This window comes from Suncus etruscus, chromosome 16 (assembly GCF_024139225.1).
Source record: "Suncus etruscus isolate mSunEtr1 chromosome 16, mSunEtr1.pri.cur, whole genome shotgun sequence".
In the NCBI taxonomy this organism is placed as follows: Eukaryota; Metazoa; Chordata; class Mammalia; order Eulipotyphla; family Soricidae; genus Suncus; species Suncus etruscus.
Window position 1 is genome coordinate 72,643,909 of NC_064863.1, and position 14,107 is coordinate 72,658,015.

Here is a 14,107-nt window from a genome sequence, read left to right on the forward strand (position 1 = left end):
GCTAGAGTCTAACTAGAGAGGGTGGCATTGAAGGAAAATGCTTTTAATCCCTGTACTATCATCTCTCCAAGCCTGGGATCTATTTTTCAGTCAGTGCCAACTCCCTAAAAGAAAGGTAACCCCCAATTCCTTCTACTACAATGTCATTAGAAGTTTCTGCTAATGGTAATGTCACTCTTCCCTCACAGATTACAATCTAGAAAGACTGGGCCTGTAACAGGCTCATGCTAAAGTCACGAGACATTCAGAGATTCTTTTCTTTTAAACTTTATTGATTGGTTTTTTGTTGTTGTTGTTTTGGTTTTTGGGCCACACCCAGCAGTGCTCAGGGGTTACTCCTGGCTGTCTGCTCAGAAATAGCTACTGGATCGGCTGCTTGCAAGGCAAACACCACTGTGCTATCTCTCCGGGCCATATTGATTGATTTTTTGGTGCTCAGAGGTTGCCCCTGGATGGCAGTTTTTCTTTTATTTGGGGGAGGGGGTCCACACCTGGCAACTCTCAGGGGTTCCCCCTGACTCTATGCTCAGAAATCGCTCCTGGCAGTCTCAGGGGACCATATGGGATGCCGGGGTTCGAACCACCGTCTTTCTGCATGCAAAGTCAACGCCTTACCTCCATGCTATCTCCCTGGCCCCAGGTTTTCTTCTTAGCACAGAACCAACCACCGTCTAGACTGGCATCTCCATCGTGCCATTTGCCTGTTGTATGCCCAACTTTCATCCCCCGAGATCGACAAAAAAACGGAACTAGGGGCCTGAGAGATAGCATGGAGGTAAGACATTGGTTTGCCTTTCATGCAGAAGGTCATTGGTTCGAATCCCGGCATCCCATATGGTCCCCCGAGCAGCCTGCCAGGAGTGACCCCTGAGCGCTGCAGGGTGTGACCACCCCCAAAACAACGAAGATAGGGGCTTACAATGAAGCAGGGCTTCCTATTTAAGTTAAGCTAAAAAGAAACCCAACGAGATGAACGTCAGCCTGGGAAGTGGCCGGCTTCAGAGTGGCCCCCACGTCCTCTGCATCTGCAAGACCCGTGCAAAAGCGGGGAGCCCGGCCTGGGCCCCAACATCGCCCCCCAAATTAGCCACGGGCCGAGGAACTCTTGGAGCGACGGGTACCTGGGCCAAGGGAGGGCTCAGGGCTTTCCGCCGGCGACGACCAGCCACCATGTCTTCTCCGTCCTCGCCTTCGCCTTCTTTCTCCTCGGCCTGGCTAGCAAACCTGTGGTCAATGCTTAGGCGGTTTCTTTTGCGGACAGACACCCGCCTGCGGATTCGGGGAACCTCCTCCTCCTCCTCCTCCTTCTCCATGGAAGGAGCCGAAGGGCCCTCCCAGCCCGCACGTCGGAGCCTCCCGCGATCGGCCAACTAGACCCGGGCAGTGACGTTGCGAGGGTCCCGGGGCCACCGAGCACCGCGGAAAAAAGCGCGCCCGCAGCCAGCCGCGCCCGGAAAACTCCGGGTTCTACCGGAAACGCGGGCGCAGTTGAATAAGCCCGCCTCCTTCTCAACCAATCAGAAGTGTCTGCGGCGGTGCCGCGCGGGATGCTGGGAGCGGAAGTAGGCAGGTGCGCAGGCGCCTTGGCTCCCCCACCCGGAACCTGTCAGTGGAAGGACATTGGAGGAGGAGGAGCTTCCGCCGGGGAGCATGGCGGCGCTGCTTGCATTTTGCAGCGGGCTCCGCAGGACCCGGGGGAAGCATTTCGTCGAGGCGGCCGCGCGGCTCGCTGCTCCTGGTACTCACCAGGGTAGGTTTTTCGTAGACCGAGCCCGACTGCCGCATTGCACGCTTGGGTTTGCAACTAAACCCGTGGCTTGACCCAGCTCACCCAGCGCTTCTCCATTGATAGTACATAGAAATATTTTAGCGTCAGGTCCATTTGAAAGTTCTTGTTTACAGTATGAGGGTGAAATGTCAAAATTTTTTTCATAGTGTTGTTGCATGACCTAAGGGTAGCGTGTAAGTGGTGCTGATTTTCTTTTTTCTTTAGCAAAACTGTAGGAAATAACAGACCTGGCCCTTGCATGGGTGGTTTGGAAAAAAAGCAACAAAAAACAAACAAAGCAACAAAAAAACTACTGAGCTAAAACATGGGCTTCTAAGTGATTAAGTTTCTTCAGGATAGGTGGCAACTTAATGGCCCTTGACAGGTATTCTGAAACTGAATGGGGCAGTTGAGGTGGTTGTAGTTCCCAAAATGGACATTTAAAAAAGGGGCAGAACAATGGGTTCTGCCTTGCCAAGGAACCCAGTGAACTTGGCAAGGAAGAGACATTCCCACACACACAGAGCATCTGATTCCAGATGCCTGCTCAAAAACTTTTGTCTTTCATTGCTAGTGTCTTGTGAATATAAAACCTTTTATGTTTGCTCTTATCTTACCGTCACAAGCATGTCCTTTTTCTTTCTTTTTTTTTTTTTTTTGGTTTTTGGGCCACACCCTGTGACGCTCAGGGGTTACTCCTGGCTATGCGCTCAGAAGTTGCTCCTGGCTTCTTGGGAGACCATATGGGACGCCGGGGGATCGAACCGCGGTCCGTCCTAGGCTAGCGCAGGCAAGGCAGGCACCTTACCTCCAGTGCCACCGCCCGGCCCCGCATGTCCTTTTTCAACATAATACAGTGATTTGTAGCTCTTGCAGAGCCCTACGACTCTCATATCCATGACTGTGTGTTATGAGGAAGTGGTGCCATCTTATTTATTTAGGTTTTGGGGTCACTCCAGCCGTACTCAAGGCTTAGTGCTGGCTCTGCGCTCAGGAATTACTCCTGGATTGACTCAGGACAAAATGGGATGCTGGGAATTGAACCCTGGTCGTCCATGTGCAGGGCACATGTGCGGTACTGTCTCAGACATCTTTAGGAACATCTTGGAAATCATCAATCTTGAGTAGGAATAACGTGAAGTACTGACAGGTGAAGAAAAATGGAAATGACTGAAAGATTTTTGGATCATATTTAAATAATGCCTGTGTTTATATGTAATAAAAAATCCTTTACACTTAGGGGAAAAATCCATTGATTTGTTGCTATTCTATTTTATTTCAGTGTTAAGAAGTTGTTCTCAGTACCAGCAGGTAACTGATACGACAGACCTGGTAAGAATTTTTTCCTTTTAATGAAGTATTCAGAAATACTGTCAATGTATTGCTAGTTTTTGAATAGATTTAACTTGGAGGACAAATAGGTTTAACTTGTTGGCCAGAGAGACAGCACTTAGGGGACTGAGTACATACTTTTTGGCTGCAGGCCATCCAGGTTCCATCCCCTGAGCACAGTGAGTTATCCTCAAACTTAGCCCTTATTCCCGAGCATTACTGGGAGTAGCCCAGAACACGGGGAGAAAATAGACTTAACATCTGAAAAATTGGGGGATGTATCTAGGAATTATTCTACTTAATAATTGCTTAACAGGCGTCTGAGTGATAGCACAGTGGTTAGGATGTTGGCCTTGCTTGCGGCTGGCCCAGGTTTTTGATCTACCAGTTATGGCCCCAAAACAAAAGAGATATGTATAAAGTATCTATCATGCTGTTTTCCTTATGGTTTCTGGGCTGTCAGTGTAGAGGGGGGCTATTTCTGGCCTTGTGTTCAAGGTGATCACAATGGGTGATCATCCCTTTGCAAGGCAAGTTCCTTACTCCTGAGACCATCTTTCTGGATAGCACAGCGGTAGGGCATTTGTCTTGCACTGTTGACCTGGGACAGACTTGGATTTGATCCCCAGTATCCCATTTGGTCCCCAGAGCCTGCCAGGAATGATTTCTTTTTTGGGGGGTGGGGGGTTTGGGCCACACCCGGCCTTGCTCGCGGGTTACTCCTAGCTCTGCGCTCAGAAATTGCTCCTGGCAGACTTGAGGGACTATATGGGATGCTGCGGATTGACCCAGGTCCATCCCAGGTCGTCCACATGCAAGGCAAACGCCCTACCATTGTGCTGTCACTCTGGCCCAGGACTGATTTCTGAGTGCAGAACCAGGAATAACCCCTCGGCACTGCTGGGTGTGTGTTTAGGCAACATCTGTTGATACTAAAGGCTTATTTCTAGCTCTGCCTTAGGGCTTATTTGTGGTAGAGCTTGGGGACATGTGGTATAGGGCATGGGACCAACATCAGAACTCGAGTCAGCTGTGTGTAAGGCCTTAACTTCGGTCTTTCCAGCCCTGGGAAAAAGGATAAGAAAATCATGTATTGCCCATTTAAGATATGTTTCTTTAAAATTGAATTTTATCCCTGGGCTCCTTATGTAATTTTTTAGTTCAGTTAAAACAGCAGGCTAGATCACCCTGGCTTATGCAGATGAAAGTGTAGGCCTTGCATGCAGGAGTCCCAGGTTCATTCCCTAACTTCTTTGTGCACCTCTGGAAGTTACCCTGAATAAAAATACGGATTAGCCTCCAAGTGCGTGCATGTGTGTGTGTGTGGGGGGGGTAAGTTAAAAAAGATAAAAGCTAGCACAAAGGGCTTTAATGAAATGTGCACAAGTATACTGAAATCTTTAAAATTATTAATCACTTTCAGAAAGGAAAATGAGGGAGGATTTGTGGCACTGTTGGATGCAGCAGTGCTCAGGCCTTATTTCTAGTATTTCTGGAGGACTATGTGGTGCAGGTGATTGAGATGTAGTCGGCAGCTGGCAAAGCTGGTCCTTTGTTCTTAATGGTTCCCCAGTCCCCCTGCTTTAATAGTTCTGACTGTTGGAAAAGATTTTTCTTTTGTGAACCAAACTGTTGTTAACTCTTTAACAGAAAGATACTATTCATTTTGACTTAATGTGGTTTCCTTAAGGTTTAATTTTAGTTCAAATTTTTTTACATTAAGCTGGATCAGATTTCTCCCCTTTGTCCTAGCCCATTTCAATGGAAAATCCTTACAAGGAGCCTCTGAAGAAATGTATCTTGTGTGGAAAACGTGTAGATTACAAGAATGTACAGGTGAGATCTGATTTTCCTTCAGTATGATACTTGATGTTAGGATTTAACTCCAATTATTAGATGTAACTAAAGAGAATCATTTTTTTAAAAATAGGTTTTATATAGAAGTAGTTGTTTTTCATCAACTCTATAATTTGAAAACTATGTATACTTTTGTATTAAGGCATCCTTGGGTTTTTTTGGGGGGGAGGGCATACCGGATGACGCTCAGGGGTTAATCCTGGCTATGCACTCAAAAATTGCTCCTGGCTTGGGGTACCATATGGGACACAGGGACTGAACCCAGGTTCGTCTTGGGTCAGCCAGTGCAAGGCAAATGCCTTACTACTGTGCTATTGCTCCAGCCCCAAAAGGCATCCTTTATTTAAATAGCACTGTCTGTTTACAGAAATGGAAAAAAAAAACAACCTGGTGAAGTTAATTTGTATTATAAGTTCACATAGCTCACTTACAATTCATTGTTTACTTACCTGAGTATTTTCTCATATTTTGTTTATTTATATCTTAAAATGCTTGACAAGTAAATTTTATATTTATTTATTTATTTAGGCACTGTGGTTACAAAAATGTTCGTAGTTGGGTTTAGTCATAGAATGTACATGACCTTCATCACTGTAACTTTCCCACCACCAGTATTTCCCATTTCCTTCCTTTCCCACTCCCTGCCTGTCTTCAGACATGCATTCTATTTCTCTGTCATTGTCACTTACTTTTAGTGTAGTTATTTCTATAACTGCATTCACCACTCTTGTTAAGCTTCCTATCACAGGCTGGTCTTTCCAGCCCTTATCTCTATTGTCTCTGAGTATTATTACCATACTGTCTTTTATTTTTCTTAAATCCCAGAGATGAGTTAGACTATTCTGTGTCTATCTTCTCTCCCTCTGACTCCATATCCATCTGTGTGTACGCAAATTTCATGACTTCATTTTTTTCTAGTAGCTGTGTAGTGTTCCATTGTGTATACATATGTACCAGTGTTTCTTTAGCCACTCATCTGTTGTCAGGAACCTGAGTTTTTTCCATATTCTGGCTATTGTAAATAGAACTGCAGTGAACATAGGTGTGCAGAGGGAATTTTTGTATTTCTAGTGCAGTGATGGCTAATCTTTTTGAGCCCGAGTGCCCAAACTGCTGCACAAAACCAAAGAATGTCCTCCAAGTGCCAACACGTTAATTAAACCTTAATAAAAAGATTTTAGTATCTTTTTTTTTTTTTTTTTTGTGGTTTTTGGGTCACACCCGGCAGTGCTCAGGGTTACTCCTGGCTCCATGCTCAGAAATTGCTCCTGGCAGGCACGGGGGACCATATGGGACGCTGGGATTCGAACCGATGACCTCTTGCATGAAAGGCAAACGCCTTACCTCCATGCTATCTCTCCAGCCCCAGATTTTAGTATCTTAAAACTCTTTATACATTTTATAAATTTATTAATTGCAGACCTTCCCACGTGCCAGCTGCAAGGCCTTCGCGTGCCACAGCTAGCACACATGCCATAGGTTCACCATCGCTGTTCTAGTGTCTATCACTAGTAATGGTATTGTTGGATCATATGGGAGCTCAATTTCCAGTTTTTTGAGGTATATCCATATAGTTTTTCAGAAAAGCTAAAAGGCATTCTTACCAGCAATGAATGAGAGTTCCTTTCTCCCCACATGCCTGCCAGCACTGATTGTTCTTGTTCTCTGTGATGTGTGTCAGTGTCTGTGATGTGAGGTCATTGTTGTTTTGATTTGCCTGTCTGATTAGTGATGTGGAGCATTTTTTTCATGTGTCTTTTGGCCACCTGTATTTTTTCTTTAAGGATGTGTCTGTATATTTATTCTCATTTTTTGATGGAGTTAGATTTTTTCTTTGGGTTATTTTTGTTTTGTTTGGGGTTCATGCCCATTGATGCTCAGGGGTTACTCCTGGCTATGAATTCAGAAATAGCTCCTGGCTTGGGGGACCTCAGTGGTCACTGAGAATCAAATCCAGGTCTGTCCTGGGCAGCTACATGCAAGGCAAATGCTCTACTGCTGTGCTATTGCTCAGGCCCTGATTTTTTCTTGTTAATTTGTCAGCACCTTGTATATCTTAAGATATTAATATGAGCCCCTTATCTGATGGGCCACCCATCCCATTCCGTAGGTGGCCTGATTGATCTATCAAAGGGTGACAGGGTGGTGTTAAAGTCTGTATTATTGTATTGCTATCGATGTCTTCCTACAAATTATCAATTGTTTTAAATATTTTGCTAGTCCTCATTGAGTGCTTATATTTAAGATTATTTCTTCCTGTACTATATTTCCCTTGATTAGTAAGAAATGTTCATCTCTTTTCCTTATAACTTTTTTAAGTTTAAAGTCTGTGTCATCTGATATTAGTATGGCTACTCCAGCCTTTTTTTTTTTTTTTTTTGGTTTTTGGGCCACACCCGTTTGACGCTCAGGGGTTACTCCTGGCTATGTGCTCAGAAATCGCCCCTGGCTTGGGGGGACCATATGGGACGCCGGGGGATCGAACCGTGGTCCTTCCTTGGCTAGCGCTTGCAAGGCAGACACCTTACCTCCAGCGCCACCTACCCGGCCCCATACTCCAGCCTTTTTAATAGAGATGTTTGCTTGGATGATTGTCCTCCAGTCTTTGACTTTGAGGCTATGTTTGTTCTAACTATTCAGATGTATTTCTTGTAGGCTGCAAAACGTTAGATTCAGCTTTTTGGTCCATTTTGCCACTCTGTCTATTAACTAGTGCATTTAGTCCATTGACAACTGAGATAATTGTCAGAGGATTTAGTGCTAGTTTTAATAGGAGTTTGGTGTATCTGTTGGTCTGTCTCATCTTAAAGTAGACCTTTGGCTTGGGGGACCATATGGGACACAGGGACTTTACCATGGTCCGACTTAGGTCAGCTGTGTATAAGGCAAATGCCCTACCACTACGCCACCACTCTGGCCCCTCATTTTGTCTTTTAAGGGTGGTTTTGAGACTGTAAAGTTTCTGAGCTGTTGTTTATAGGTGAGGCTGTGTATCCTTCCCTCCAACCAGAATTTAAGTGTCTTGGTGAAGCGTTCATTTCATTGAGTTTTGTCATTATATCCCACCACTGCCTTCGGGTCTTGTGGGTTTCTGTGACAAATCTGTAAGACATAGTGATGCTCCTTTGAATGTAATCTTCCTTTTATATCTTGCTTATTTCAGTATTCTTTCCCTATATGTGGGATTCCTCATGATGAGGATGTATCTTTTTTTTTTTTTTTTTTTTGGTTTTTGGGCCACACCCGGTGACGCTCAGGGGTTACTCCTGGCTATGCGCTCAGAAGTCGCTCCTGGCTTGGGGGACCATATGGGACGCCGGGGGATCGAACCGCGGTCCGTCTCCTAGGCTAGCGCAGGTAAGCCTTACCTTACCTCCAGCGCCACCGCCCGGCCCCGAGGATGTATCTTGAGGTGTTTTCTTTAGACCTCTTTTATAGCTGGTACTCTTTGCACATGCAGAATTTGGTGGCATGCAGTTCTTTAGCTCTGGGAGTTTCTCTGCAATGTTTTTGACTTCATGGAGATTCTTCCTGGGTCTCTGGGACTTCATTGATTCTTACGTTGTTTCTGTTGAGTTTATCAAAGACTTCTATTTTCATTTGTTCACATACTTTGAGGATTTTTTTTTTCTATTGTCTGATCATTTGCTGTAAGGCTCTTTTTCCGAACTCTTCTATTGTATGGAGTTGTTATGCATCTCATCTTCAGGCTCACTGATTCTGTCCTCAGCTGCTATTACTCTGAAGAAACTTTTCAGTGAGGTTTTCTCTTCAGCTACCAAGTTTTTAGTCCTATTATTTCAGTTTGAAGTTATCTCATTTCTGTTTTCATAACTTCTTGATTCTTATTTGTGGTTCATTCAGTTCTTTCCATGCTGCTTTGAGTTCTGAGAATCCTCCGTATTTCTTCTCTAAAATCCTTAGCTGAGAGGCTAAATAGATGGTTGGTACTCTTTGGGTGGTCATAGCTATCATCTTCACTCTCTAAGGATTCTGGAGTTCACTAATTAGGCTAAATGCAGAGGCAATAATTTCTGGGTGCCTAGTGCAAAGCAGATTTATTCCTCTGTCTGTCTTTGATGGTGGGGGTCTGCTTACCTGTGACACTTTCTGCGTGCTAGGTGCCAATTAGATTCATTCCCTTCTGTCTTTTTCTTGTTTTAATTTTGGGCAATGCCTTGTGATGCTTAGGTGTTAGTTCTGGCTCTGCATTTAGGCATTACTACTGATGGTGCTAAGAGAGCTATCTGGGATGCCAAGGACACAGCCTGGGTGGCTTTGTCAAGGCAGTCACCCTACTTGCTTTTCTATCACTTCAGCCCCAATTTACTAAAACTTAATTCTTTTGAGATATCATGATTTATAATAGTCTTAGAATTGTTTTAGGGATATACCATCAATCAGTGCTTCTTGTCAAAGTGCCAGCTTTAATTTGTTTTAAATTTAAAAGAAATGTATTGTGAGCGGTGAAATATAAAAGCATAACTTAATTCATTTCTAATTCTAAAAGATCAAATTAGGCGCCGGAGATATAGCACAGTGGAAGGGCATTCATCTTGCCTGCAGCCAATTCAGGATGAATGGCGGTTTGAATCCTGGCATCCCATATGGTTTCCTGTGCCTACCAGGAGTGATTTCTGAGCGCAGAGTCAAGAGTAACCCTTGAGAACCTTGGGTGTGACTCAAAAAAAAGGGGGGAGGGTTGGAGATGGAGGGACACTAATTTCTTATGCAGAATCCTTTACAATACTGATTTTAATAGGCCTTTACTGATCATTTTCATTTGTATATCGAATTATTTATTATCTTGTGATAAGTAGTAGTTATAATTTCTGTGGAAAAGCCATGAAAATAACTTTAGCATTGAAAACAAATATATATGTATATATATTTTGGTTTTTTGGGTCACACCCGGCAGCACTCAGGGGTTACTCCTGGCTCTACGCTCAGAAATTACTCCTAACAGGCTCAGGGACCATATGGGATGCCGGGATTCGAACCACCATTCTTCTACATGCAAGGCAAATGCCCTACCTCCATGCTCTCTCTCCAGCCCCTGAAAAATATGCTTTGCTTTTTATATTTATTTTTTGTTTTTGGGCTACACCCGGTGATGCTCAGGGGTTATTCTTGGCTATGCGCTCAGAAATCGCTCCTGGCTCGGGACCTGTGAGATGCCCGGGATCGAACCCAGGTCTGTCCTGGGTCAGCTGTGTGCAAGGCAGACTCCCACTGTGCTATCACTCTGGCCCCAGAGTATGCTTTTTTTTTTTTTTTTTGGTTTTTTTGGGCCACACCCGGTGACGCTCAGGGGTTACTCCTGGCTATGCGCTCAGAAGTCGCTCCTGGCTTGGGGGACCATATGGGACGCCGGGGGATCGAACCGCGGTCCGTCTCCTAGGCTAGCGCAGGTAAGGCTTACCTTACCTCCAGCGCCACTGCCCGGCCCCCCAGAGTATGCTTTTAAATGTCTTTTTAAATTTATTTTGAATCACTGAGATAGTTACAAACTTGCTCTTGATTTTCACTTGTACAGTGGTCCCTTCACCAGTACATATTTCCTTCCACCAATGTCCCCAATTTGCTTCCCGCCCTCCATCTGTCTTTCCTCCTGCCTACCTCTAAAGCACATTTTTCTTCTCTTTTCTCCTTTTTTCCCTTTTAAATATTGGTTTGCATTATGGTTACTGAAAGGGTATCATGCATATCACTTTACTTCCTTTCAGCACCCAGTTCTTAGCCAGTGATTATTCCTAACTATCATTGTCATTGCTCTGCCCTAACTGCACTCTCCTGTTCCTTGTGGCAAGCTTCCTACCATGGTTTAGCTCTCCTGGTCCTCATTTCTATCACCTTTACGTATTTTTAGATATTTATCTACACCCACACATACACACGGTCCTCATTTCTATAGTCTTTACATATTTTAGATATTTACACACACGTGTTCATTCTGTCTATTCCTTTTCCTCTGAATCATTTAGCTTGGTATAATTTGTCCAAATCCATCCATGTATAAGCACGCGCACACACGCACACACATAGACACACACACCCTTCTGATTCATTTAGCTTGATATTATCTATCCAAAATCTCTCTCTCCTCTCTTCACTTCTCTTCTCTTCTCTTCTCTTCTCTTCTCTTCTCTTCTCTTCTCTTCTCTTCTCTTCTCTTCTCTTCTCTTCTCTTCTCTTCTCTTCTCTTCTCTTCTCTTCTTCTCTTCTCTTCTCTCTTTCTCTCTCTCCTCCCTCCCTCCGATTCATTTAGCTTGGTATTATCGATCCATATCTATCCATGTGTAAGCAAATTTCATGACTTCATTTTTCCCAATAATATGCTTTTGATCTTGAGTTGACTTTATGGGCACTGGATGAGATAACTTTAGTAATGTCGTTTTAAAAGATGACAACAATGTCAACTTTGATATTTGATGACATTGATAGGCTAACATATAGTTCAGTAATTTTATTCATATTTATGAAATTTGTCTGAAATTTAAAATAGATTTAGAGGTGATAGAAGGCTTTCTGAAATTTGTACAGTTGAATAACATGTACTGATACAGATTTATTTCTTCTCCAAATAAAACTCAAAACAGCTTTTGTCACAGTTTATTTCTCCATTTACTGGATGCATTTATGGAAGGCACATAACAGGTAATTAATTTTCTTTTATAGCAACTGAAAAGTAAATTATATAATTATTAAAACTAGAACATTTTCCAATAGTATTAAAACTCTTACTTGTACACTGAAAAAGCCACTTAGAACAGAAGGGTACTATTTTGCATACCCTTTTGTTTATTTTGGTTTCGGGGCCACACCTGTGGTGCTCTGGTTACTCCTAGCTCTGTGCTGGGTAATTGCTCCTGGCAGGCTTGGTGGACCGTATGGGATGCTGGGGATTAGCCATGTGCAAGGCAAATGCCCTACCTGCTGTGCTATTGCTCTGGCCCCTATTTTGCATACTTTTTTATGCTCTAACCAGTTCACTATTCTCTCTGAAGCATAAAAAATGTAGACTTAAAATACCAATGTGGGGTACAGGAAGGGGGAAGGAGTAAGTGGGCTGGTGGTGGCAGAGGGGCATGGGAGGAGGAGTCTTGAGACACTCTGGTGGTGGGTGGTGAACTAACTTGTTACACCAAGGTCATAAATGTTAGACCGTTGTAAACATCTTAACAGTAATTAATTAAAAGGCAGACACACACTGTTGAGGGCAGGAGAGTGCTCTGAGGGTTGGGTGCTTGTTTTGCATACCGAGGGCACCAGAACCCTAGGTCTCCTGCACAACTAGAGTACAGTCACCAGCACCTCTGAACCCTGAGCACTGCGGGGTGGGGGTGGCCTCTACACTACCAACAACAAAAGAGTGAAAAGAACTGTTGGACATGGCAGGTAGGGGCCACAAAGGGCTAGTTTGTGATTACCTGGGAACCCAGAATCTTCCATCCTGGTACATGATCCCTAGAGCCCTGCTGGGAGTGGCCATCTGAGCATTGCCAGTTGGGGTAAAACACCACATGTTACAACTGTTCTATTGGGCCAGGGAAATAGTGTAGTGGGCAAGGCATTGGTTCCATCCCCAGCATCCCATTAGTCCCTCGAGTGCACCAGGAATGATTCCTGAATGCAGAGCCAGGAATAAGCACTGAGTACCCATCAAATGTAGCCCCAAAGCAAATCCCCCCCCCCCCCAAAAAAAAACCTAGCTGTCTGAGCAGCTGGGTGTGGACATTAGTGTAGGACTGTGTGTAAGTTTCCTGAGTCCTAAAACTTGCACTGCAAGACATCATGTTTTAGAAATTACTATTTTTCCTATCTGGTTAGTTCTCCTTTGTATAAGTGGGCATTCTTTCTTGAACTTGCTAAATTTTCTTTCCCTTTTAATTTGTCTCACTAAAAATAAAAAAAAAATTAGAAAATTTTCTGTCAGCAGACCTGACAGACTGGACAGCAAAGCCAAGAGACAAGTAGTCTCTCAACCTTCCTTAACCTACAGAATTGTCAGGCATTTTTGGAATACTGTATTAACAAATTTTATGAGTAATAAAGCTTTTTTTTTAATAGGTCTTTGTGGGAAGAAACAAAAAGAAATCACAAAAGCTATTAAAAGAGCTAAAATCATGGGTAAGGACATCTGAAATATTGAATTGAGTTTATGAGAATTTTGCTCATTTCTTGTGAATAACTTTCATTTTCTCTTTATAGGTTTTATGCCAGTTACATACAAGGACCCTGCATACCTCAAAGATCCCAAAGTTTGTAATATTAAATATCGGGAGTAAACTGTTATCAACAACATTTTATAAGTTATGTTAATATTGACTGAAATTCTAAATTCTAATATCTAATAAACAAATCAGCTGTGATAACATGTTACATATCAGATTATGCATTGAGGGTTTTGGGTTTTTTTTTTTTTTTTTTTTTTTTGGTTTTTGGGCCACACCCGGTAACGCTCAGGGGTTACTCCTAGCTATGCGCTCAGAAGTCGCTCCTGGCTCGGGGGACCATATGGGACTCCGGGGGATCGAACCGCGGTCCGTCCAAGGCTAGCGCAGGCAAGGCAGGCACCTTCCCTTTAGCGCCACCGCCGGGCCCCGAGGGTTTTGTTTTTAGGGGTTTTTTTTTTGGGGGGGGATGGGGCCACTGGCAGCGCTCAGGGGTTACTTCTGGTTCTGCACTCAAGAATCACCCCCGGAACCCGAGAGATAGCATGGAGGTAAGGTGTTTGCCTTTCATGCAGGTCATTGGTTCAAATCCCAGTGTCCCATATGGTCCCCTGAGCCTGCCAGGAGTAACCCATGAGCGATGCTGGGTGTGACCAAAAAAAAAAGAATCACCCCAGGTGGGCTTGGGGATCATATGGGTTGCTGGGGATGGAACCAAGGTGTGCCCATGCAAAGCAAGACTTCTTGCTGTATTATCATTATGGCCCACTTCATATTAAGTTATTAACTCTTAGAAATTTGAAATATGAGAGAATACCATTAAAACTTAATTTGGGGGAGAGGCCAGAAAGATAGCACAGCTGTAGGGCCTTTGCCTTGCAAGCTGCTGACCCAGGACCAATGTGGTTCGAATATCTGCATCCCACATGGTCTCCCGTGCCTGCCAGAAGCAATTTCTGAGTAGAGCCAGGAGTAA

At 43.9% G+C, this 14,107-nt stretch overlaps 1 protein-coding gene across 1 annotated transcript; it reads left to right on the forward strand.

Moving 5' to 3' along the window:
* The first annotated feature begins 1,645 nt into the window (after nucleotides 1-1,645).
* MRPS18C (mitochondrial ribosomal protein S18C) lies at nucleotides 1,646-13,342 on the forward strand. The gene is made up of 6 exons (XM_049790300.1): nucleotides 1,646-1,750; nucleotides 3,051-3,100; nucleotides 4,853-4,936; nucleotides 11,557-11,614; nucleotides 13,028-13,087; nucleotides 13,169-13,342. Exons 1-6 carry the CDS (start codon nucleotides 1,651-1,653, stop codon nucleotides 13,243-13,245), a joined length of 429 nt encoding a protein of 142 aa, XP_049646257.1. The 5' UTR covers nucleotides 1,646-1,650; the 3' UTR covers nucleotides 13,246-13,342.
* The last annotated feature ends 765 nt before the right edge of the window (nucleotides 13,343-14,107 follow it).

What these genes read in the sequence shown, in the direction of transcription:
- MRPS18C (XM_049790300.1), top strand. Translation starts at nt 1,651, where the DNA reads ATGGCGGCGCTGCTTGCATTTTGCAGCGGGCTCCGCAGGACCCGGGGG. An exon ending in TAACTGATACGACAGACCTG is followed by an intron (nt 3,101 to 4,852) that starts GTAAGAATTTTT and finishes CCTTTGTCCTAG; the next exon opens with CCCATTTCAATGGAAAATCC. An exon ending in TTATGGAAGGCACATAACAG is followed by an intron (nt 11,615 to 13,027) that starts GTAATTAATTTT and finishes TTTTTTTAATAG; the next exon opens with GTCTTTGTGGGAAGAAACAA.